Source organism: Macaca fascicularis, chromosome 20 (assembly GCF_037993035.2).
Source record: "Macaca fascicularis isolate 582-1 chromosome 20, T2T-MFA8v1.1".
Lineage (NCBI taxonomy): Eukaryota > Metazoa > Chordata > Mammalia > Primates > Cercopithecidae > Macaca > Macaca fascicularis.
This window is the reverse complement of record NC_088394.1, coordinates 5,300,052-5,325,591: the sequence shown is the minus strand read 5'-3', so window position 1 is coordinate 5,325,591 and position 25,540 is coordinate 5,300,052. Positions and strand designations below refer to the sequence as shown.

Sequence of the window (25,540 nt, the reverse complement as noted above, 5' to 3'; positions counted from 1 at the left end):
CAGAGGCTCAAGTGACAACCCCCAACCCTGAAGACCCAATCCTATGGCCCATTTTTATGTAGTGAATTATTTAACATGTAAGGAATCTTGTGTTTCTTAAAGGAATGGCATGGCATGGTGAAGTCTTTGGAACACGCATACTTTTGCTTCCTTCACACCACTATGTTATTCTATCTAAGCCATAAGAACCTTTTTTTTTTTTTGCAGGGGACAGAGTCTCGCTCTCTCAACCAGGCTGGAGTACAGTGGGGTGATTTCGGCTCACTGCAACCTCCACCTCCCAGGTTCAAGTGATTCTCCCACCTCAGCCTCCCAAGTAGCTGGAAGTACAGGTGTGCGTCACTACACCTGGCTAATTTTTGTATTCTCAGTAGAGACAGGGTTTTACCATGTTGGCCAGGCTGGTCTCAAACTCCTGGCCTCAAGTGATCCACCTGCCTCGGCCTCCCAAAGTGCTGGGATTACAGACATGAGCCACCGTACCCAGCCGAGAGCCAGAGCTTAATGTCAAGAAGGAATGGAGTGTGGAGAAAAGCCCAGCTTTTCCCTCAGAATGGCTCCAGGGGCACCTTTCTCATGGGACTAAGGCCTCTACCCCAACCCCATATGACAGTCTGGAACCCAACGTGGGGCACAAACCTTAAACAGCTCCTTCTTAATGTTGCCTTTCAAGAAGTCCTTGACAAACTGGGTGTTTTCTGCCCGGTCGTGTGCTTCCTTGGTCCCTTCCTTCAGGAGCTCCGAGAGGTCAGCCATTCTGTGGAGAGATGGGAGGTGTTTGTGTGTCAATTAGCCCTTCCCAGCTTCCCAGAAAGGGCCATAGGAAGAAGACTGAGTCCAGACCCCAAGGTGACCACCTGTTGTACTGGAGGCCGGGGCTTCTCAGACACTTCACTCCAACACAAAAAGCAGGAATTTGTTGGGGAACACAGGGCAAGCAGACATGACAGTCTGCTCCAAGGACTCAGGACACAAGGGATGCCTGTGGCCTGCTCCTTGAGAGTAGTACCCACGTCCATGCGTCTGTGTTGGGAACCACTCAAATGAGCAATGCTTTGCTTCTGTGGCCACCTAGTGGCCAAAAAGACACACATCTGTACTCCCATCAGTATTTGCTGGCTTCTAGGAACAGCCTGCCTTGGAACATGTCTCCTGGAATCCACACACCTCAGTAAGGCTGTGACCATGGGTCTCCTTGGATGGCCCCACTGCCTTCCTTCCACCTTGGACCCACAGCCTCTTCAGGACTATATATGACTAGGACCAAGCACGGAAGGATGAAGAGACAACCGAGAGGCTGGGGCTGGGACCTTGGGTTTGTGTTGCTTAACGAAATTACATAGTGTAAAGGTGTGTAGATGGATGGACAAGGTAGAAAACATATGATCCTAAAGATGGTTGTACTTGGGCAGGGGCTTACATGTGTCCACACAATCCATCTATAAGAGTGAGAGAAATTTGGCCTTATCATGGTCTGGCCTCTGCTGGCCTTTTTAGATTAGCTCGTTATCATCCATGTTCTGAGAATCGATTTATTATTAGCAATTATTTCAAGGGATAAAAAAACAAACTTGGCCAATGACTAGGCTATAAAGAGAGGCTAATGATGCAGAACAGGGCCTGGAAGCTCAGGTTTAGCATGAGCTGTCCCTATACAGAGTAAGGAAAGCCTGCCCTGCAGTCAGAGTTACTCAATTTTATAGGGTAAAGACTGAAGAGAGCCAGCTTTGCCTCCATTTACCCTTTCTCAGCCCAGATGAGAAAACATGCAAGTTTTTAAGAAGAAAAAAGGATGACTACCATCAAATCCTATCAGCACTCCCAGGAGCACCTGCTCTGCCTCCTGGGATAAGACAACAGACCAGTGGGGAGAACTCTAAGCAGCCGAAGCTGTATGCGGTCCCTGCAGGGCCAAGCAGGCACCCAGGGGTCCAGAGCTCATGGCCCATGGCCACTCCCCAGTGCTGCCAGCAGACGAAACTGGGTGTGCTGAGCAGGACAGGTGCTGGGCCCACCTGACTCAGTGCAGCCAGCCCCCATCACTCACCTCATTTGGTTCTCCTTTTCTAAAGCCCCAGAGTTCTTTTTCTCTGATTCGTCTACCCCCTCTGAGGTTTCCACTTCCGCTGACATTGCTGCTGGGTGTGGTTCTTGCTGCTCTCACTCTGGTCCTGCAGACACACAAGGAGCTGGTGATGTGGCACCCACGGCAGTCACTTCCCCAAATACCTGCCAGTTCTGCTTTCCTCGGAGCCAATGTAACCAAGGTGACACCCACACACCCCAGGATTGTTTTCTTTAAAATAAAGCTCTGCCATTACTGGGACCATAGTGGAATATGGAAAAAATCTGAATATGAACAATGTATTAGGTAATAGCATGGTATTGACATTAAGCTTGCTGGTTTTAAAAAATAATTGTACTGCGATTATGTAAGAGAATGTCTTTGTTCCTAAGAAATACATACTGGGGTATTCAGAAGTAAAGGCACACTGCCTGCAACTCTCTGTCAGATGGTTCAGAAGACAGGGTGTGTGCATGTGCATATGCTGCAGGGTGGGAACACTGGCAAGTCAGAAAAGAAAACAAGGCAAAATCCTAGCAGTGAATCTGGGGAAAAGGTTCTTTGAGAGTTCTTTGTACTATTCTTACCATTTTTCTGTATGCTTAAAACTGTATCAAGACAGGGTGCAGTAGCTCATGCCTGTAATCCCAGCACTTTGGGAGGCCGAGGCAGACTGGAGTTCGAGACCAGCCTGGTCAACATGGTGAAACCCCGTCTCTACTAAAAATACAAAAAATAGCCAGGCATGGTGGTGCTACTCGGGAGGCTGAGGCAGGAGAATCTCTTGAGCCCAGGAGGCAGAGGTTGCAGTGAGCTGAGATCGCGCCATTGCACTCCAGCCTGGGCAACAAGAGCAAAACTCTGTCTCAAAAAAAAAAAAAAAGTATCAAAATTTAAAAGTTAGGCTGGACGCAGTGACTCACGCCTGTAATCCCAGCACTTTGGGAGGCCGAGGCGGGTGGATCACCTGAGACTGGGAGTTCAAGACCCGACTGACCAACATGGAGAAACCCCGTCTCTACTAAAAATACAAAATTAGCCAGATGTGGTGGCGCATGCACCTGTAATCCCAGCTACTCGGGAGGCTGAGGCAGGAGAATCACTTGAACCTGGGAGGCAGTGGTTGCAGTGAGCCAAGATTGCGCCACTGCACACTCCAGCCTGGGCAATAAGAGTGAAACCTTGTCTCAAAAAAAAAAAAAAAAAAAAAAAAAAAAATTAAAAGTTACTGAAAAGAAAGAAAACCTCAAAAACCTTAGGGAAATAAAAAGCTTGGCAAGCAACGCACAGTTTCACCCCTCTGCAAGTGTGCTGACGCCAGTTCATCCTACCTGTGAGAGGCTGGGTGCCTTGTGCAGAGGGCAGCCCACAGGAGTTACCAAAAAAGCAGACTGTCCGTAGCCTACTCAGGACTTTGCTAGGCTAAAGGAAATATTAAGTTGGCCAATCAATTCCCACTGCCTGCTGCAAAGGCTGAGCCTTCGTCAGCCAGGGAAATACAGTCCCATAACAAGGCAAGCTCATGCTCCATCCCTGGGGGCTTCTGCTCAGGCAATGTAAGGCGCAGCCCATTTGGGAAACCTTCTACATGAATAGCAGCACAGTAGCACCAACAACTAATAAAGTAACTCACAAAGACAGAACTAGGGCCAAATCAGGCCAAACTGGGCCAAGGAAAAATAACTTATCTACTGAGCATTTTCTGTGTGCTCTACCCAGAAACAGGTGTCAAGAAGAACAGAGAAGTATAAGAAATGGTCCTTGGCCGGGCGCGGTGGCTCACGCCTGTAATCCCAGCACTTTGGGAGGCCGAGGCGGGCGGATCACAAGGTCAGGAGATCGAGACCATCCTGGCTAACACTGTGAAACCCCGTCTCTACTAAAAATGGAAAAAATTAGCCGGGCGAGGCGGCGGGCGCCTGTAGTCCCAGCTACTCGGGAGGCTGAGGCAGGAGAATGGCGTGAACCCGGGAGGCGGAGCTTGCAGTGAGCCGAGATCGTGCCACTGCACTCCAGCCTGGGCGACTAAGCGAGACTCTGTCTCAAAAAAAAAAAGAAATGGTCCTTAAAAGGCTCAAGGCGGCCGGGCGCGGTGGCTCAAGCCTGTAATCCCAGCACTTTGGGAGGCCGAGACGGGCGGATCACGAGGTCAGGAGATCGAGACCATCCTGGCTAACACCGTGAAACCCCGTCTCTACTAAAAATACAAAAAACTAGCCGGGCGAGGTGGCGGGCGCCTGTAGTCCCAGCTACTCCGGAGGCTGAGGCAGGAGAATGGCGTAAACCCGGGAGGCGGAGCTTGCAGTGAGCTGAGATCCGGCCACTGCACTCCAGCCCGGGCTACAGAGCAAGACTCCGTCTCAAAAAAAAAAAAAAAAAAAAAAAAAAAAAAAAAAAAAAAGGCTCAAGGCACATATCCTTCCTGAGTTTCCTCTAGACAGCTAGTTATATTTTTGTTATCTTTTAGGATATTATAATACATGGTTTGCTCACTGAGGCCTTTTTGAACCGTCTCTCTCACCTTTACATTTAGCATCTATATTGGGATTATTTTAGGAAGTCAAGTGATAACTCATATAGCACAATGCCTACCATGTGGTAAGCACTCAATGAACGTTACATCATGATCATACTTTATTTTGACTGAGGTTTAGTGATGTCTGAGAACACTCAGAAAACAAACATCGGGATGTACAGAAAAATAGAACCTTCTCTTGACTCCAAATCAGAGACGCTCTACTCTGCAATAAAGCTGATGAAGTGTATGATGCACAACACGGTCTAGAAGAATGTGAAAGCAGGCGGGTATCACATGGAGGGAACAGTATGCAGAGGGCTTCCCGGGGCACGACCCTCAACACAGACAGGATTTGGGGCAAGAGTTGGGGAGGGCCTCTAGATCAAAGGAATATTATGAACAAAGCCAGAAATGGGTGGTTCACAGAGATAGCATAAGGCTGCCCAGCTGTGTGTCCGCTTATGAAGGGGCCAGAACAGGCACTGTGAGCTGTAGAATAAGCCTCACATGGGCCTTCAGACCTTGATTCTTTGCTGGCTGGGCGCGGTGGCTCACGCCTGTAATCCCAACACTTTGGGAAGCTGAGGTGGGCAGATCACGAGGTCAGGTAGTTCGAGACCAGCCACTGGCCAACACAGTAAAACCCTGTCTCTACTAAAAACACAAAAATTAGCCAGGCATGCTGGCACACACCTGTAATCCCAGCTACTCAGGAGGCTGAGACAAGAGAATCGCTCGAACTTGGGAGGCAGAGGTTGCAGTGAGCGAGATCGAGCTGTTGCACTCCAGCCTGGGAAAAAGAGCAAGAGTCCATCTTAAAAAAAATTTTTAAAAGGCCAGGTGTGGTGGCTCACACCTGTAATCCCAGCACTTTGGGAGGCCGAGGCGGGCAGATTACCTGAGGTCAGGAGTTCGAGACCAGCCTGGCCAACAAGGTGAAACCCCGTCTCTACTAAAAATACAAAAATCAGCCAGGCATGGTAGCACACGCCTGTAATCCCAGCTACTTGGGAGGCTGACGTAGGAGCATTTCTTGAGCCTGGGAGACAGAGGTTGCAGTGAGTCAAGATCATGCTGCCTGCACTCCAGCCTGGCCGACAGAGTGAGACGCTGTCTCGATAATAAATAAATAAAATAAAATATTTAAAATAATAATAAATAAATAATAAGAACAGCTTTGCTCTACACCCTTGAGGACCCTGAGAGCCAAAATTTGTCTCTGGCTGCTCAATTCTCAGGCAGCAGAGAAAAAGGTGCTGGGATGAAAACACTGAGCTATATAGAGGAGGGAGGGGTGCAGTAAAGGGTCCTGGAGCCTCTAGATGGGTGATGGAAGCAAAGGACCAGGCTTAGGGCACACCCCAGGTACCCCAGGACCACAGTCCCCATGCTCCTTACAGGCAAAATGAGGCAAAGACAAGTGCAATTCATGGCCCAGGTCACCAACTGCAGTAACTGGAGTACGCTTCTTGCCATTTGCACCTAATTATCATGCTGCACAACAGTGACAGGGAAGGTGATTACATCTCATTAACTGTGTTTTACTCAGTAATAACTGCATGCTCCGGGAGAGTATAGTCTTGCTTAATTAAACAACAAGTCCTTTTGCTTCTCTTAAAAATAAAAAAGGCGCCAGGCGCAGTGGTTCACACCTGTAATCCCAGCACTTAGGGAGACCGAGGTGGGCAGATCACCTGAGGTCAGCAATTCGAGACCAGCCTGGCCAACATGGTGAAAGCCCATCTCTACTAAAAATACAAAAATGAGCCAGGCATGGTGGCGGGCACCTGTAGTCCCAGCTACTCAGGAGGCTAAGGCAGGAAAATCCCTTGAACCCGGGAGGCGGAGATTGCAGTGAGCCAAGATCATGTCACTGCTGCACTCCAGCCTAGGAAACAGAGCAAGACTGTCAAAAAAAAAAAAAAAAGCTGCTTCCTTTGGTACCCACTTGGGCATTTTCTCAGCAGCACTTTACTTGTGTTAGCTCCTTTTCAACCTCACTCCTGTCTGCCAGCTCCCGGTTCTGACCTCCCAGCCCATGGGAAGCCAAACTCTGGACCAGAGCTGTCTTTTCCGTTGCTATAGCTCCAGGGTCTGGAAAATACTAGATTCTCAATAAATACTTGTTGAGTAAAAACATCCAACTGAAAAAAAAAAAAAAAAACCAGGGTTGAGGGGAGAGGAAGGAAGGAGAACATCTCGTGCATGATGCCAATAATATGCAATTTTTTAAAAACAAGAAAAAGTAATCTGCTGTCCACGACTTCAAATTTTCTAAACTCAAAACAAGTTCTACTGATTTTACTTGGAAGGAAAGCTAACAGGAAGAATGCTGAGTCCTCAAGGCGGGCTGAAAGTACCAACTACCATCTGTACAGACCTGGGGGCTGGGGCAGAGGAGGCTCCTGGGAAGGCTCGGTTAGCACATTCAACCCACAGACTGGGGCCAGGGGAGGCGACCTTGTGGCCTAGCCACTGTCCAAGGGAGTGGCCACACAGTGTGGCATTCAGAGGCCACCTTGCAACAGCAGAAACGTAATATTTTTTCACTTTCTGAAAAGCTACATGTCCAGACTTAGTCTGGTTGGTTTCTATACTTGAATGCTCTTTTCTTTGCATGAACCATTGGAATCTCTAGAAAATTGGGGGCCAAATCATAAACGTAGAACCTTTTTAGACTTCAATCTCTAATATCCACAAGAAGCTACATGTTCCCCACCCCCACCCCCACCAAAAAAAAAAGAAGAAAAAAAGATCCTAAAATATTCCACTCTGGGAAATACACTTCAAGAAATAGTGATAGTAATTGTAATCTGTATCAAAATAATACACAGCCATACTATGATGTTAGGAAAAAAAAAACACACAGCCTAAGAACAAAGGGCATGACTGCTCAAACAACAGTAAACAATGGAATCCTGGCACAGCCAGGACAAGTTGATAAGCTGTGTTCACGCATGGAAAAGCCTACAGAAACTTTTTTTTAAAAAGGACCCCAAACACTGACTACAACTGTGTGCAAAAGTATACAAGCATACTGATAATGACAAGCGGGAAATTTGAAGAGCTATAAATACTTGTTTTTTGTTGGATTTTTTAGCCAACTGCCTGCTTCTTTTATACGGAGTGACTCAATTCTCTTGCAAAGAAAAAGGGAAGAGGGAGGGGAAGGCAGGGAAGGGAAAAAAGAAACCAAGAGACAGGAATTGGACCAAGCAAACCAGCTAAGATCCCGCACTGCGTTAACTAACTAGTCAATGGAAGCTCCTGGGTCCTCTTTTCTATTACAAATGCTAGAAAGGCCAGTCTGCCCTCTCTCTTTCCCATTTCCAAAAACCTGTGACCCTCTGTTTATTAAATCTACCTCCACTACTCCATAATTCCAGTACTCCTAGCTGTTCACCTGATCAGCTGCTGATTCTCATTCCAACACCTGAGCTAACAGAAGCAGTAACAAAGTTCCTATCACAGTTACTTCCAGCAAAAGAGGTTCCTTTAGACCAGCTCAGCAGATCCCGAATGCTGTCCCAAAGCTTTTGCTCCTGCTAGATTGCTGGTACCAGGCACTACTGGGACTTCTGAGACAACAGACAAAGATGTCAAATCCTCCTCCATGGAGACTAAGTCCAACAAATTTCACGTCAGGAAACTCAGTGCATTGCTGCCAGGTGGGAATATAATCTAAGAACTATATTAAAATTCATTTCCTATATTGTGATACAGAAAGGAACAATAAAGACTTCTTTGCCCTGGAGAAACCTGAACTGAAGGAAGAGAGCAGGTTGCTCAGCTCAGCCAGCACCGAGGGTAAGGAATAGCAGACTGACTCACTCCTTGGAATGAGAACAATTCTGCAGGCTTCTGACTCAATGAAACAGTGACACTCGACGGTGACCAGCTACTGCACTGCATGAGATGCCCACAGCATGAACTCGGGTTGTTATCCCACATGCACGGGGAAGCTAAGTGGCTGCTCAGAGACTTCTGCACTGGGACTCCACCAATGCTCCCTCCCTGCTGAACGCCTTGCAGTTGGCATCAGGATTCTTACCATCACCCTAGATGGGGGTCCCCTGCCTGCTTCCTAGAAGGCTGTTTGCAGCTCAGAGCTCACTCCTATATAAAATTGCCACCATATTAATATGAGGTGATTACTCTTCAGCTTCCACAACTGACTATCATCCTGTCTTCCCAGTAAAACCAAAAGCTTCCTACAAGAGAGATCTAGATTCCCTCAGATTCAGATCAGCGTCCAATATGACTTACAGGCCAGCACCCTGGGGAGCATCCAATCTGAGTTACAGCTGTTGCAAATACACAGATGGAGTCCTGCTGAGAAAGCCAGTTAAACAGAGGATATGTGTGCCTGTGCCTGTGTGTGTAACAAGAAAATAACAGTTAAATTCTAAAATACCAAGTAATACAAATTTTTAATTGGGTCCCATGTCTCTAAATTAGCTGTATGAAATTTGTTTTGACTTCTCTTCAGATCTGACTTGACTCTTCTAAGTTTTTAACTGACAATTATATTTATGGGGTACAGTGTGATGTTTGCACACATGTATACATTGGGGAATAATCAAATCAGGGTTATTAACATATCTATCAGCTCATATACTTATTTCTTTGTGGTGAGCACTTTTAAAATCCACTCTTTTAGCAATTTTGAAGTATACAATACTATTATAATATTAACCATTATTAACTATAGTTACTATGCTGTAAGACAGATCGTCAGACCTTATTTCTCCTAACTGAAATTTTGTACCCTTTAATCAACATCTCCCCTTTCCACACCCACCTTTCCTTTCCCCCAGCCGATGGTAACCAACATTTTACACTCTCCTTCTATAACTTGGACTTTTTCAGATTTCACATATAAGTGATACTATGCACCATTCGTCTTTCTTTGTTTGGCTTACTTCACTCAGCATAATGTCCTCTAGATGCATCCATGTAGTCACAAATGACAGAATTTCCTTATTGTTTATGGCTGAGTAGTATTCCATCGTGTGTAAATACCAGCTTTTTTTTTTTTTTTTTTTTTTTTTTTTTGAGACGGAGTCTCGCTCTGTCGCCCAGCCCAGGCTGGAGTGCAGTGGCGCGATCTCGGCTCACTGCAAGCTCCGCCTACCGGGTTCACGCCATTCTCCTGCCTCAGCCTCCCGAGTAGCTGGGACTACAGGCGCCCACAACCGCGCCCGCTAATTTTTTGTAATTTTTTTTTTTAGTAGAGATGGGGTTTCACCGTGGTCTCGATCTCCTGACCTTGTGATCCGCCCGCCTCGGCCTCCCAAAGTGCTGGGATTACAGGCGTGAGCCACTGCGCCCGGCCTAAATACCAGCTTTTAAAAATCCATTAATCCACTGTGTGCTGCGAAGACTAAGTGGGCTAACATGTATGAATGTTTGACAAAATGCAGCACCACCTCGAATATTGAGCTCTTACTGAGGAAGTCACTGGTGAGAATGAGCAATTGGATGATTGTTAAACACTGAGAAAGAACAAGAAATCTAGCAAATTCGGATAGTTCTGGGCAGGTCACACCTGAGGACTTCTAACTCAGACCTCATTCTCCAGCAGTGTCAGGAAACAGGAATATCTGCCCTTTCCAAGGTGAACCATGTGACCACTGCAGGCTAGAATACCCACATTGCAGATGCCACTGGAGATTGGCTGAGCCACATGTTTGGGGCAGCAGACAGAGCTCAATCAGTTCTAATCCAATAAGGCACTATATAACAGAGACTTCTCAACACCCTGAAGAAGCCACATCATCTAGAACTATAGCTTCTAAGTTTATAGAATAAATGGCCTGAGGTCTCCTCTGAACTCTGGTACTACCACTCCTCAGGAAATATTATACATAAGCCCTTTCATTTCAATCACTGGGGCAATTCAATCCCACAGTTCCTTGAATGGAAGAGTGACTATTAACCTCTTGATAAAAGAGCAAATCCAGGCTGAGTGCAGTGGCTCACACCTATAATCCCGGCACTTTGGGAGGCCAAGGTGGGAGCATCACCTAAGCCTAGGAGTTTAAGACTAGCCTGGGCAACACAGCCAGACCTTGTCTCTACGAAAAATAAGATAATTAGCCAGGTGTGGTGACACACACCTGTAGTCCCAACCACTCGGGAAACTGGGGCCAGAGGATCTTTTAACCCCAGGAGTTCAAGGATGCAATGAGCTATGATCACACCATTGTACTCCAGCCTGGCAAGGGAGTGAGACTCAAAAAAAAAAAAAAGAGCAAGTTAAGACTGAATCCAGCTGGGCACAGTGGCTCACGTCTGTAATCCCAGCACTCTGGGAGGTCAAATGGGTAGATCACCTGAGGTCAGGCATTCAAGACCAGCCTGGCCAACATGGCGAAACCCTATCTGTACTAAAAATATAAAAAATTAGCCAGGTGTGGTGGCGCGTGACTGTAATCCCAGCTACTCGGGAGGCTGAGTCACGAGACTTGCTTGAACCCAGGAGGTGGAGGATGCAGTGAGCCGATAGTGCCACTGCACTCCAGCCTGGGCGACAGAACAAGACTATGTCTCAAAAAAAAAAAAAAAAAAAAAAGGGTTGGGCGCCATTGCTCACACCTGTAATCCCAGCACTTTGGGAGGCCGAGGCAGGTGGATCACGAGGTCAAGAGATTGAGACTATCCTGGTTAACACAGTGAAACCCCGTCTCCACTAAAAATACAAAAAAATTAGTTGGGTGTGGTGGCAGGTGCCTGTAGTCCCAGCTACTCGGGAGGCTGAGGCAGGAGAATGGCGTGAACCCGGGAGGTGAAGCTTGGCAGTGAGCCGAGACCATGCCACTGCCCTCCAGCCTGGGCTACAAAGCGAGACTCTGTCTCAAAAAACAAACAAACAAACAAAAGACAATGAATCCTGGAAAAGTGGGGACTCGGGACACAAAGCACTTGAGTCAGATTTACTAAATAAGCATTTGCATGTCTGGGCAAAAAGGAAGGCAAACTAATTTAAAGGCATTAGCCTCTTAAGTAACCTCAAAAACTGACAAGAGACTGGTTGTGGTAGCTCAAGCCTATAATCTCTGTACTTTGGAACGCTGAGGTAGAAGGATCGCTTGTGGCCAGGAGTTCAACACCATCCTGGGCAACAAAGTGAGACCCCCTCCATCTCAAAAAATATATTGAATTAAAAAAAAAAACAACTGATAGCAGTTCAAGAAGTCCAAGACTTTTCTTGCAGGCTTTTTTACTGGAGAAGAGAAGTGTGCTCATCTCTAGCCATGTGCAAATACAACTGAGCAAGCAGTGAAGGCAGACACGAAGGACGGAACCTGAAACACTGAAATGAGTTCAAAGAAGGGGCCTGGAATTGACTATTGCTGGGACAACGATGAGTCCTTATAGAGTCTTCCTACTATAACTGAAATAAGCACAAGACTCGCCCCTGTTCCCTGACTGCCACCTCACTTTATATGAGGAGAATGTGTCCCAGGGCTGAGAAGCTGAGGATTCTTTAGTTTCATAGTCAGCACCGGGGCGGGGGGAGGTGGTAAAGCCCTGAGTGAATTCTAAAATGGTTCTGGTGGGATTTTTATAGGGACAGAGCCTAGGCTTCAGGCATCCCACAGGGCTGGCTTTAACTGATGAAACCTTGGGTCATCCCTAGGTTACTATCAAGCAAATATTCCAACACTGAACAACCTTGAAAGCAGGTGTCCTGTGGATAAGTGGAGTCAGTCATGTTTCCTTTCACACAGGCACAAAAATTGTCACCTGTAAGCTTCAGCTTCTATCATAAACAGGAACTGTGAATAGTATTTGGGGGTAGAGGGAAAAATGTAGGTGATTAAGGTGCGTATGCAGAACTGTCATTTTGGGAAACCTGAGAGTGCCATCAGCTCCCAGATGCTTTCCTCTCCACAAGCATCCTGAAGCCTTAGAAGCCATTCCTGGAGGCTGGTTCTGGTAGCTCACACCTATAATCTCTGCACTTTGGGAGGCCGAGGCTGAAGGATCACTTGAGTCCAGGAGTTTGAGACCAGCCTAGGAAACATAGTGAGCCCCCCTCTCTACAAAAAAATAAAAATAAAATAATTTTTTTTTTTTTTTTTTTGAGACGGAGTCTTGCTCTGTCGCCCAGGCTGGAGTGCAGTGGCCGGATCTCAGCTCACTGCAAGCTCCGCCTCCCGGGTTCACGCCATTCTCCTGCCTCAGCCTCCCGAGTAGCTGGGACTACAGGCACCCGCCACCTCGCTCGGCTAGTTTTTTTTTTTGTATTTTTTAGTGGAGACGGGGTTTCACCACGTTAGCCCATGTTGGGATGGTCTCGATCTCCTGACCTCGTGATCCGCCCGTCTCGGCCTCCCAAAGTGCTGGGATTACAGGCTTGAGCCACCGCGCCCGGCCAATTTTTTTTTTTTTAAAGAACCCATTCCTGCCTTGATAGACGGCCCTCAAGTTCACCCAAGACAGCACTAGACTGTAAGTCTGACAGACCTGGGTATACCAGGCTAAGTCACTTTCAAGCAGTGTCTCATTGGCTCTGAAGAAACTAAGATCAAGAGAATTAACATGGGCAAGGTCACTCAGAGAGCTAGTGATCAAGTTGAGACTAAACTTGAGTCGTTCTGAATGCAAGGTAACTCCTCCTGTGTCCCTAGTTAATCCTCATTGGTTCCTGCATGTGAGATTAGTATAGTGTCACCACAGACTGCTGGTAACATGGAAACTGAAGTTATGGGCTAGAGGCACTCATACCACACTGCATTTATGCATGCAGTAGAGAGGTTAAACTACAGCCTGTAATTTGTTGTTTTAGTATACAAAGTGAGCAAGAGGCCAGGCATGGTGACTCACACCTATAATCCCAGCTCTTTGGGAGGCCGAAGTGGGCAGATCACTTGAGGTCAGGAGTTCGAGAGCAGCCTGGCCAACATGGTGAAACCCCATCTCTACTAAAAATACAATTATTAGCCAGGTGTGGTGGCGCACGCCTGTAATACCAGCTACACTGGAGGCTGAGGCAGGAGAATCGCTTGAACCCAGGAGGTGGAGGCTACAATGAGCTGAGATCGATCCACTGCACTCCAGCCTGGTCAACAGAGCGAGACTCTGTCCTAAAAAAAAAAAAAAAAAAAGGAAAGAAAAGTGAGCAAGATTCTATTATTTCTGAGAAATAAGTGCTCAGGCCCAGCTGAAGATTCAGAAGTTGATGCTGCTTGTCCCCAAAACACTCACCTTGGCTCACTCAGATTACACAACAACCTGAGAAGATTGTTCCCTGGTGAGATCTATTTTTGATGACTAACAGGGCAGGCCAAGGCTGGTTCCAGCAGGGGAGGATGGCATACCCCGATATTCAGTGCCTGAAGAGAGGCAATCAGACCTGCTAGACCTTAGTGGACAATGAAGCCAAGGGCTCCAGAGCATCCCTATACCAAAGGGAGGTCACAATAGGGTCTGCACATCTCTATAGCATCCATTGCTATAGTAACTACAGAGAAATAGACTAAACCGTGTCAAGCATGTATTGAGTGTTTAAAATCTAAGCAGTCCTATATTTCTGCCTACTGAAATATATTAAATATATTGTGCCTCAGAAATGGTAGTGCAATAGATAGAAAGTATGTTAACATAAACTTCCTGTAAAATTAGCAACTCTATAGCACAAGCCTTTGGTCAATCGAACAAGGCAGCTCCAGTTTCTCACTCTGGGCCTGCAAGGTATCTTTACACGTTTCCACAGGCCTGTAGAGTAAGGTATTATTCCTAGGCTTCTTCACAATGACTACCCAGATTCTGGTGGGGGCTGAAGTTGGGGCAAGGAAACAAGCCCAGGCCAAAAACCAGTAATGCCACATATGGTTGGCTCATCCTACACAGACTGTGCCTATGGTAGGACGGAACTAGCAGCAGCAGCTATTGGACTTGCTCAAAGAAGGATGGTCGGCTTTCCCAGCACTACCAGTGGGCCCTGCCTACACCCTAAGAGTAGTAAGCGAAGTGGAATCTGCTTCCTTCTTACCTTCTGACTCCCTGTCTTAATGCACAAGGCACCAAGAGTTCCTAAAAAAGGAGGTCCTCAATTGTTTTCCTCCCTTAGTATATAGGGCCTGATTTGCACATAAATGACAATGTCCCACAGGAGTAGTCGGGCAGAGTGTCCAGAAAATATATTGCAGATGATGTGAAATTACTAGCAATTAGCTGTAAATGCAGCTCTCTCTTCTACTCTAAACAACTTCTCAGAAAGGGAGCCAACTTATAGGGATAATCTTTAACCCAATCAAACCCAGACTGGTCTTGAACTCCTAGCCTCAATAGTCCTCCCATTTTGGCCTCCCAAAGTGCTGTGATTACAGTGATTACAGGTATGAGCCACCATGCCCGACCAAACTTTTTTTTTAAGAGACTCACTTTTTCACGCAGGCTGGAGTACAGTGGTGTGATCATAGCTCACTGCAGCCTGGATTTCCCAGGCTCAAGTGATCCTCCTGCTTCAGCCCCCGAAGTAGCTGGGACTACAGGCACAAGCCACCACACCTGGCTAATTTTTGTATTTTTAGTAGAGATGGGGTTTCACCATGTTGTCCAGGCTGGTCTCAAACTCCTGGACTCAAGCGATCTGCCTGCCTCAGCCTCCCAAAGTGCTGGGATTACAAAGTGCTGGGGTGCGTGAGCCACTGCACCCCACCCAAACTTATTTTTTTAAAGGCAAAGCATTCATAAACTTCATTGTTAATAAATTATTTGGAACACATCTCATAACCACACTTAAAGAGTAGAAAATCTAAGTGACACAGTGATTATTTAGCAAAATGTACACTAGCTTTCTAGGAAAGCTTTCTGAACACTCCATACTCCAGCTCTTCTAAGAAACCTTTCAGGATTGAAGGGAAGAGAAAACAGATCGCCATGCATTACTCCGCCCAGTCAATATGTTAAATTTGCACAGTCATGTTTTCTTTTTTTTTTTTTTTTGAGATGGAGTCTCGCTCTGTGGCCCAGGCTGCAGCGCAGTGGTGCTCTGCAAGCTCCGCCTCCCGGGTTCATGCCATTCTCCTGCCTCAGCCTCCTGAGTAGCTGGGACTACAGGTGCCCGCCACCACACCCCGTTAATTTTTTGTATTTTTAGTAGAGACGGGGTTTCACCATGTTAGCCAGGATGGTCTCGATCTCCTGGCCTCGTGATCTACCCGCCTCGGTCTCCCAAAGTGCTGGGATTACAGGTGTTAGCCACCAAGCCAGCCCCACAGCCATGTTTTCTACTTTCCTCACTAGTATGAAATTCCCTGGACACGGCCTCCCATCACAACTGTCACTTGGCTGTAACTTGCTATCTGTATAAATGGCATATGTGACTATTAATTTAGATAAAGATTTAAGTATTTGTATTTCTGTATATATTCTATGATAAGAAGACCGAATCCCCCCATATGAATGAAAGTTTCTAGAAACTGGGTTCAACAAGCGTAATAGCAGGCATATGCACAGAAGTCCTTTCTGCACAGCACAATACTAATGTGTTCAAAAGACACACGAGGAGCTGGGGCAGTGGACTGGATTTTACAATGATCTCTAGAGACTGAGCCGTAGTAGGCACCCAACAAATGTTAATTAAGATGAGCCTAGCCATGACAGAATCTACTGGATGCACAGAGGCCAAGAGGCAGCACATGGATGTGGTTAAGGCACAGGCTCTAGAAAGGTACAACCAAGAGCAAACCCTGGTTCTGCCCATCCCAGTTGGGTAGACTTGGGCCAGCTACTTAATTTCCTGGAGTTTCTTTCTTCATCTGTAAAGGACAGTGATAACAATTCCACAAGGTAGGTATGAGAATTAAATGAGATAAATGAGTTATAAACTGTGACATTATATGGTGCTGATTAATAAACTAAAGAAAACATCCCTTGCAATTTAAAATTAATGGCTGAGCCCAGTGGCTCATGTCTGTAATCCCAGCACTTTCAGAGGCCAAGGCAGGAGGATTGCTTGGGCCTAGGAATTTGAGACTGGCCTGGGCAACACAGGGAGATCCCATCTCTAAAAAAAAAAAAAAAAAAAAAATTTCATTAGCTGGTAGGCTGACGGGGGTGGAGGGGAGTGGCATGCAGTTGTGGTACCATCTACTTAGGAGGCTCAGGTGGGAAGATCACTTGAGCCCAGGAGGTAGAGGTGGCAATGAGCTATGACGGAACCACTGAATTCCGGCTTCCAGCCTGGGCCACAGAGCAAGACTCTGTCTCAAAAAAAAAAAAAGGAAAAAGAAGAGAAAAGAAAAAGAAATGTAAAATTAACAAATGTCCCCTAATATTTCCTTTTTCTCCCCACTCCTGGGTTCAAACAATTCTTTTTTTTTTTTTTTTAATTATACTTTAAGTTCTAGGGTACATGTGCACAACATGCAGGTTTGTTACATATGTATACATGTGCCATGTTGGTGTGCTGCACCCATTAACTCGTCATTTACATTAGGTATATCTCCTAACGCTATCCCTCCCCACTCCCTCTGGGTTCAAGCAATTCTTGTGCCTCAGCTTCCTGAGTAGCTAGGACTACAGGCCAACACACCCAACTAATTTTTGTATTTTTAGTAGAGTCAAGGTATTGCCATGTTGCCCAGGCTGGTCTCAAACTGCTGACCTCAAGTGATCTGCCCACCTTGGCCTCCCAAAGTGTTGGGATTACAAGGTGAGCCGCCGCACCCAGTCTTTTTTTTTTTTGAGACAGAGAGACAAGTCTTGCTCTGCCACCAGGCTGGAGTGCAGTGGCATAATCTTGGCTCACTGCAATCTCTGCCTCCTGGGTTCAAGCAATTTTCCTGCCTCAGCCTCCCGAGTAGTAGGGATTACAGGCACATGCCACCACACCCAGCTAATTTTTTATATTTTTGGTAAAGACAGGGTTTCAGCATGTTGGCCAGGATGGTCTCAATCTCTTGACCTCGTGATCCGCCTGCATCAGCCTCCCAAAGTGCTGGGATTATAGGCGTGAGCCACTGCACCCAGCCTGTATCTAGTGCTATTAGAATGAAAATGGAGATTCTTCATGATGAACCTCAACTCAAAGTCTGTGACCCTCAGTGTAAGCCATTTATTTATTTGTTTGTTTGTTTTTAGAGACAGGGTTTTGCTCTGTCTGGAGTGTCCCATCTACTTAGGAGACTGTAGTGGTGCAATATTAGCTCACTGCAGACTCTACTTCCTGGGCTCAGGCGATCCTCCCAATTCATCCTTCTAAGTAGCTAGGACTACATGTGCGCACCACTATGCTAATTTTAAAAAGTATTTTGTAGAGATAGGGTCTCAATATATTGCCCAGTCTGGTCTCGAACTCCTGGCCTCAAGGAATCCTCTCACCCTCCCTGTGTTGGGATTACAGTTGTGAGGTACTGCATCTGGCCCCTAGTATAGATTTGATGCTGCCTATAGGGCTTTTCATGGAGACAGCGATATTTCCATTTCTTGTTTGAAAGTATATGGGGGTTAGGCACAATGGCTCACACTTGTAATCTTAGTACTTTGGGAGGCCAAGGCAAGTGGATCACAAGGTCAGGAGTTCAAGACCAGCCTGGCCAATATGGTGAAACCCTATGTCTACTAAAAATACAAAAATTAGATGGATGTGGTGGTGTGTGCCTGTAGTCCTAGCTACTCAGAACCCGGGAGGCAGAGGCTGCAGTGAGCCGAGATCACGCCACTGCACTGCAGCCTGAGCAACAGAGCGAGATTCTATCTCAAAAAAAATAAAAAATAAAAAGAAGGAAAGAAAGAAAAGAAAGAAAAATCTTGGAATTTCAAGCAAAATATATATATGTACTCTTTGAGATAGAGTCTCACTTTGTCACCTAGGCTGGAGTGCAGTGTCAGACTCGGCCCACTGCAGCCTTGACCTCCTGAGCTCAAATGATCCTCCCACCTCAGTCCCCCAAGTACCTGGGACTACAGGCATGCAACACCATGCCCAGGTAATTTTTCGGTATTTTTTGTAGAGATACTGTTTTACCATGTTGCCCAGGTGAGTCTTGAACTCCTGAACTCAACCGATCCAATCGCCTTGGCCTCCCAAAGTGCTAGGATTACAGGAGTGGGCCACAGTGCCCGGCCTAGCAAAATAAATTCTGCAAAAGACCTAAGGGAAGATATCGTATTGTTTCAGTTTAACTCCTTCGAGGAGATCCTGAACAAGACTTAGGTGAAGGGTCCTCCAGTAACCGAGAATCAGGGATGGAAGACAGGACACACTTTTGTTTCTTTAGAGTGACTTATAAAAAGTAAAGGTTTAATTAGGTAACTGAAAATTTACTTTGTCCTGTGACAAATCTGATTTGCATTTTCATCTCATGACAACCAATCTCCAATCCAGCGTTTCTCCACTGGGGGCCAACTTGTCCCCCAAGGAACATGTTTGGAGATGTGGCAATGTTTACAGACATGTTTAGTTGTCACAACTGAAAGATGGGAATGTGCTATTGACAATAGTGGGTAGAAGTCAGGGACACTGCTCAATGTCCTATAATGCACAGAAAGCACACACATGCTTGCATGTGCGCACACACACACATACCCTACCGCCACAAACGATCAGCCCAAATTGTCAACAGCACTAACGTTGAGAAACCCTGCTGGACCACAAAAGCAGTGTGCATTCAAAAGAGGACAGGAGTCTAATACCCCTCTCATCCTTTCATCAATTTACAGAGACGAGATTGTTAGTCACCTTTATCAAATATCTCTTTTTTTTTTTTTTTTTTTTTTGAGACGGAGTCTTGCTCTGTCACCCAGGCTGGAGTGCAGTGGCCGGATCTCAGCTCACTGCAAGCTCCGCCTCCCGGGTTTACGCCGTTCTCCTGCCTCAGGCTCCCGAGTAGCTGGGACTACAGGCGCCCGCCACCTCGCCCGGCTAGTTTTTTTGTATTTTTTAGTAGAGACGGGGTTTCACCGTGTTAGCCGGGATCGTCTCTCGATCTCCTGGCCTCGTGATCCGCCCGTCTCGGCCTCCCAAAGTGCTGGGATTACAGGCGTGAGCCACCGTGCCCGGCCTATCAAATATCTCTTACATAGATTTCTGAGGTAACTGAATTTCCACCAAAAAAACACAAGAGGCTATTAGAGGCAGCTTGGCACTGCCCACAAACGACAATGAAAAGGGTTACAGTACCTTCCTGGGAATAGACCTTATTTGTATGTATTTGGATCTCTGCAAGTTAAACATTTAAAACGAACTCAGTAACAAACCCAGGCAGGCTGAAGTCCCTGACAGAAATGTGTTTATTGACTTCTTTGTGGGATGGAACAGAAAACTGGGAGAAATTTCATTATTGTTTATCAGTCTGGTATCTGACTGCTAAGAAAGCTAAGAATCAGGAGAACTAACTTCTACTACCAGGTCTGCAACTAGCTAGCTGTAGGACTTCCTTGGAGCTCCAATGAGTCATTTCTCAGTGAACTGCAGGGAGGATGGCTTTGAACAGGAGGCAAAGCAGGAAAGGCTGTGGGCCTCCTATACCCTGCTTCAGTCAGAACAGCTCCCCTATTCCTTGCTATTATTTCCTCCAAGAAAAAGGTTGTGCTGCTTCTAAAAATAAGATCCAAAAAACAACATTAAGTGATAATACTGTAGGCCTGATATTACATTCAGAGCTACCTAAGTAAGCCTTTTATGATCCATCCTAGCACTTGTATCTTGTTATGGTATGTATCTGTTTATATGTTTGTTTTCCAGATTACAGTTCATTTATCTCCTATTACCCAACTACACACCAATCAGGGTTTGTTGACTGAATGAATCATTTCCAGAATAAAAGGTATTCTCAAAATTGAGGCATTGTCAAAGTGCTGATGACAGAGGGCAATTAAAGGTGAATCTCAGGTATAAGAATAACGGGCCGGGCGTGGTGGCTCACGCCTATAATCCCAGCACTTTGGAAGGCTGAGGTGGGTGGATCACGAGGTCAGGAGATCGAGACCATCCTGGCTAACACGGTGAGACCCATCTCTACTAAAAATACAAAAAATTAGCCAGGCGTAGTGGCGGGCACCTGTAATCCCAGCTACTCAGGAGGCTGAGGCAGGAGAATGGCGTGAACCCGGGAGATGGAGCCTACAGTGAGCAGAGATTGCACCACTGCACTCCAGCCTGGGTGACAGTGTGAGACTCTGTCTCAAAAAAAAAAAGAATAATGGGGCAGGTGTGGTAGCTCACACCTATAATCCCAACACTTTGGGAGGCTGAGACAGGAGGATCACTGAGGCCAGGAGTTTGAGACCAGCCTGGGCAACATATACAGATCCCTGTTGCTACCTCCCCCCAAAAATTATAAAACTAGCTGGATGAGGCTGGACGCAGTGGCTCACACCTGTAATCCCAGCACTTTGGGAGGCCAAGGCAAGTGAATAGCTTGAGTACAGGAGTTCTAGACTAGCCTGGGCAACATGGCAAAACCCCATCTCTACAAAAAATACAAAACTTAGCTGAGCATGGTGGCACACGCCTGTAGTCCCAACTATCTGGGAGCCTGAGGTAGGAGGATCACTTGACCCTGGGGTTGGAGCCTGCAGTGAGCCAAGATCGTGCCACTGCACTCCAGCCTATGTGACAGAGTAGGGCTCTGTTTCAAAAAATTTTTAAAAAGTAAAATAAAATTAGCTGGATATGGTGGTGAGTGCTTGTGGTACCAGCTACTCGTGAGGCTGAGGTGGATCACTTGAGCCCATGACTATGCCACTGCAGAAGGAAGGAAGGAAGGAAGGGATGAAGGGAGGGAGAAAGGGAGGGAGGATGATGGCTGCCTAATGACTAAACACTTGGTGAAGGATGAGAATGGCCCTGTTGGGGGATCGAGCATTTGACGCTTTGTGCTTGAGTAACTCACTGTTTCATATATGAAGGGAAAATGCTGCATTACATTGGTCTTAAACTGTCCCCCTTACATTCCACAGATATGACTACTGAGAGCGTACCTTTTAGATTTTGTTTTATGGTCTCTGAAAGCCTGATTGGTAGCATAACACTGTGTTACTTGCCCCCTCTTTATATAAAGAAATGCATACCAGCCTGGGCAACATGGCAAAAACCCCTGTCTCTACAAAAAAAACTACAAAAATTAGCTGGGCATGGTGGCACATGCCTGTCGTCCCAGCTACTCAGGAGTCTGAGGCAGGAGGATTGCTTGAGCCCAGGAGGTGGAGGTTGTAATGAGCCAAAAACGCACCACTGCACTCCAGCCTAGGCGACAGAGTGAGATCCTGTCTCAAAAAAAGAGAGAAATGTACAGGCACATTTTTAACTGTCATGGTGGCAAATGCTTGCCAGCCTTCTCCACTCAATGCATACACAAACCACTGACTCCTTGATGTCTACATCTGTGAAAAAACATCCAGTGTCCCCCAAGTTGTCCTTAGAGTCTGTGTTTCATAGCAGCAGCAAGGTCTCTTCATGTTGTTCTCTAGGGAAGGGGTCAACCACAAAAAGGCAACAGTTATACAACTTTGTAACAAGCCCACATCCTGTATCTAGGCACATTTTAGAGGAAACACCAAGGCTTTAGGTTATCATTACTGCAAAGGAAAATGCTACAGTTATCATAATTTACTGAAAAAAAAAGAAAAAGAAAAAATCAAAAATCTCAGCAGTTTGCTGTAAAACTGAGTAACTTCCTGTTACCATCTTCTCCAATGGGGCAGCACCCACAACTATACATATTAAAGTGAAGTTTAATGTCCAAGAGTTTAATTCCTTGAATTCCCAAGAGTTCCCAGAACTGGTCAAACATCATTATCTCCATTAATCATTATTCAGAGGAAATTCAAATAGCCCAGAACATCAGCTACTGACTGAGGACATGATTAGGCAACAATGAATGAACAGCTTCAGAAAAAAGCAGACAAAATGGAAAAGGCAACTATCCAACAGCTCAGGCGTTCTCCAAGCCCGTGAGAGGTATACTCAAGCCTTTTTTTTTTTTTTTTTTTTTGAGGTGGAGTTTCGCTGTTGTTGCAGCAAAACAATAGAGTGCAATGGCGCAATCTTGGCTCGCTGCAACCTCTGCCTCCTGAGTTCAAGCGATTCTCCTGCCTCAGCCTACTGAGTAGCTGGGACTACAGGCATGCACCACCACATCCAGCTAATTTTGTATTTTTAGTAGACACAAGGGTTCTCCATGTTGGTCAGGCTGGTCTCGAACTCCCAACCTCAGATGATCCACCCGCCTCGGCCTCCCAAAGTGCTGGGATTACAGGTATGAGCCACTGTGCCCGGCCACGCCTGGCTAATTTTGTATTTTTAGAGGTCAGGCTGGTCTCAAACTCCTGATCTCAGGTGATCCACCCACCTTGGCCTCCCAAAGTGCTGGGATTAAAGACAGGAGCCACTGTGCCCAAACTTTTTTTTTTTTTTTTGGAGACAGGGTCTTGCTGTGTTGCTCAGGCTGAAGTGCAATGGCTCAATCATAGTTCATTGCAGCCTCAACTCCTGGGCTCAGGTGATACTTCCAACTTAGCCTCTGGAGCAGCTGGGACTACAGGCATTCACTACCACGTCTAGCTAATTAAAATTTTTTTTGTCGAGACAGGGTCTCACTATGTTGCCCAGGTTGGTCTCGAACTCCTGGGCTCAAGCGATCTCTCTTTGGCCTCCCAAAGTACTGGGATTACAGTCATGGGCCATGATGCCCAGCCTCAAGCCTTTTTTCAAACAAAACCCTATACACATGGCCAATACATAAAAGAAATAAGTAAGCTTCCATACTTAAAATGAGGAGAGAAAGAAAAAGGAGGGCCAAAAGGGACTGAGCTCAGCTCCTCAGTCCCCTCAGGACCTCGAGCTTGGCTTACTTTGCTTTTGCTCAGCTATGGTCTAGGAGACATAAGATACTCAATTAAACATTTGCTGGCTACCATTTCCCACTACCTGTGCTAAGTGACCAGTGGCTCTGGGCACGGTCTCTTATTTTAGGCCTGTATGTCCAAATCAGCAGTGGGAAGCTGGGCCTGGATTAACCATTGTTCCCAGAACTGACCTGCCCAGAGCTTTCTGGCCACTGGGCCAGAGCTCCATCTACTCTTCCACACATCATTTCCAGTTGCCCACTAGCTCCTTGAAAACTTCATGACCTTCCAAAAAACCATGTAGTTTCTGTGTCTTCAACTCACCTCATCCCCAGCATTGGTACTGAGCTCTAACCCTGTATTAGGGACAGGCACATACTCTAATCAGCTGTCCTTGACTAAAGTCAGACCTTGAGCTCTAAACACTTCTGCCTCACCCACACCAGCTAGTTAAGTTGCTGCGGCCTCAGCAGTCCTCTCCTAGGAACCAGATTAGACCACTCCTTACACATGGGGACATGCTGTCCTTTGGACAAGTACTCAGGCAAGTCCCTTGACAGTTGGTGTTTGGTAAAAGGCTGTTTGTTTACAAAGGAATGTCCTAGGGTTTCTGTCTTTAATCTACTCAAATACTTCCTTTTTTGAACACAATTTGTGTTGGAAGACACAAATTGAGAGATGTGTACTTCTGAAGATGGGAAGAAAGGGTATTTGTCAGAATAATCCTTATCCGTTGTTTTTTTTTTTTTGAGACGGAGTCTTGCTCTGTTGCCCAGCCTGGAGTGCAGTGGTGTGATCTCGGCTCACTGCAAGCTCCGTCTCCCGGGTTCACGCCATTCTCCTGCCTCAGCCTCCTGAGTAGCTGGGACCATAGGCGCCCGCCACCACACCCGGCTAATCTTTTGTATTTTTAGTAGAGACGGGGTTTCACAGTGTTAGCCAGGATGGTCTTGATCTCCTGACCTCGTGATCCGCCTGCCTCGGCCTCCCAAAGTGCTGGGATTACAGGCATGAGCCACCGCGCCCAGCCCCTTATCCTGTTTTTGGTTGCAAATTCCTTTCAGAATCAGAGCAAGGCTTCAGATTCTCTCTCCAGGACAATAGTATAGTTTTTTTTTTTTTTTTTTTTTTTTTTTTTTTTTTTTTTTGAGACGGAGTCTCACGCTGTTGCCCAGGCTGGAGTGCAGTGGCGCGATCTCGGCTCACTGCAAGCTCCGCCTCCCGGGTTCCCGCCATTCTCCTGCCTCAGCCTCCTGAGTAGCTGGGACTACAGGCGCCCGCCACCGCGCCCGGCTAATTTTTTGTATTTTTTAGTAGAGACGGGGTTTCACTGTGGTCTCGATCTCCTGACCTTGTGATCCGCCCGCCTCGGCCTCCCAAAGTGCTGGGATTACAGGCTTGAGCCACCGCGCCCGGCCGACAATAGTATAGTTTTAAAATGTTGCCTGTGGCTAGGCATGGTGGCTCACGCCTGTAATCCCAGCACTTTGGGAGGCCAAGGTGGGTGGATCACCTGAGGTCAGGAGTTCGAGCCCAGCCTGGCCAACATGGTAAAACCCTGTCGCTAACAAAAATACAGAAATTAGCTGGGCATGGGCCGGGCGCGGTGGCTCAAGCCTGTAATCCCAGCACTTTGGGAGGCCGAGACGGGCGGATCACGAGGTCAGGAGATCGAGACCATCCTGGCTAACACGGTGAAACCCTCTCTCTACTAAAAAAATACAAAAAACTAGCCGGGCGAGGTGGCGGGAGCCTGTAGTCCCAGCTACTCGGGAGGCTGAGGCAGGAGAATGGCGTAAACCCGGGAGGCAGAGCTTGCAGTGAGCCGAGATCCGGCCACTGCACTCCAGCCTGGGCGACAGAGCGAGACTCCGTCTCAAAAAAAAAAAAAAAAAAAAAAGAAATTAGCTGGGCATGGTGGTGGCAGGCACCTTAATCCCAGCTACTTGGGAGGCAGAGGCAGGAGAATCGTTTGAACCCAGGGGGCAGAGGTTGCAGTGAGCCAAGATTGAGCCATTGCACTCAAGCCTGGGGGACAAGAGCGCGACTTCTCTCAAAAACAAAAATAAAAACAAAAGGAAAAAAATCAATCCCTGTTCTAAAAGGAGTCTATCAGTGACATTCTCTTTTTATGGGTAAAGTTTTCAGTAAGA

The 25,540-nt window shown here is 46.6% G+C and overlaps 1 protein-coding gene across 4 annotated transcripts in view; it reads right to left on the bottom strand.

Annotated features, from left to right (window-relative positions):
* HMOX2 (heme oxygenase 2) overlaps nt 1–25,540 on the bottom strand; it is a 37,349-nt gene that overhangs the window by 2,694 nt on the left and 9,115 nt on the right. For 2 of the 4 annotated variants that reach the window (XM_015442166.4, XM_074028752.1), the window contains exons 2-3: nt 2,048–2,171; nt 640–757 (exon numbers count right to left, since the gene is read on the bottom strand). In XM_015442166.4, the coding sequence (XP_015297652.3) occupies nt 640–757; nt 2,048–2,133 (204 nt within the window). In that variant the 5' untranslated portion in view covers nt 2,134–2,171. Of the gene's footprint in view, nt 1–639; nt 758–2,047; nt 2,172–5,276; nt 5,374–8,849; nt 8,956–25,540 lie in introns of all 4 variants that reach the window. The other 2 variants (XM_045383027.3, XM_065536920.2) reach the window with 2 other exon arrangements.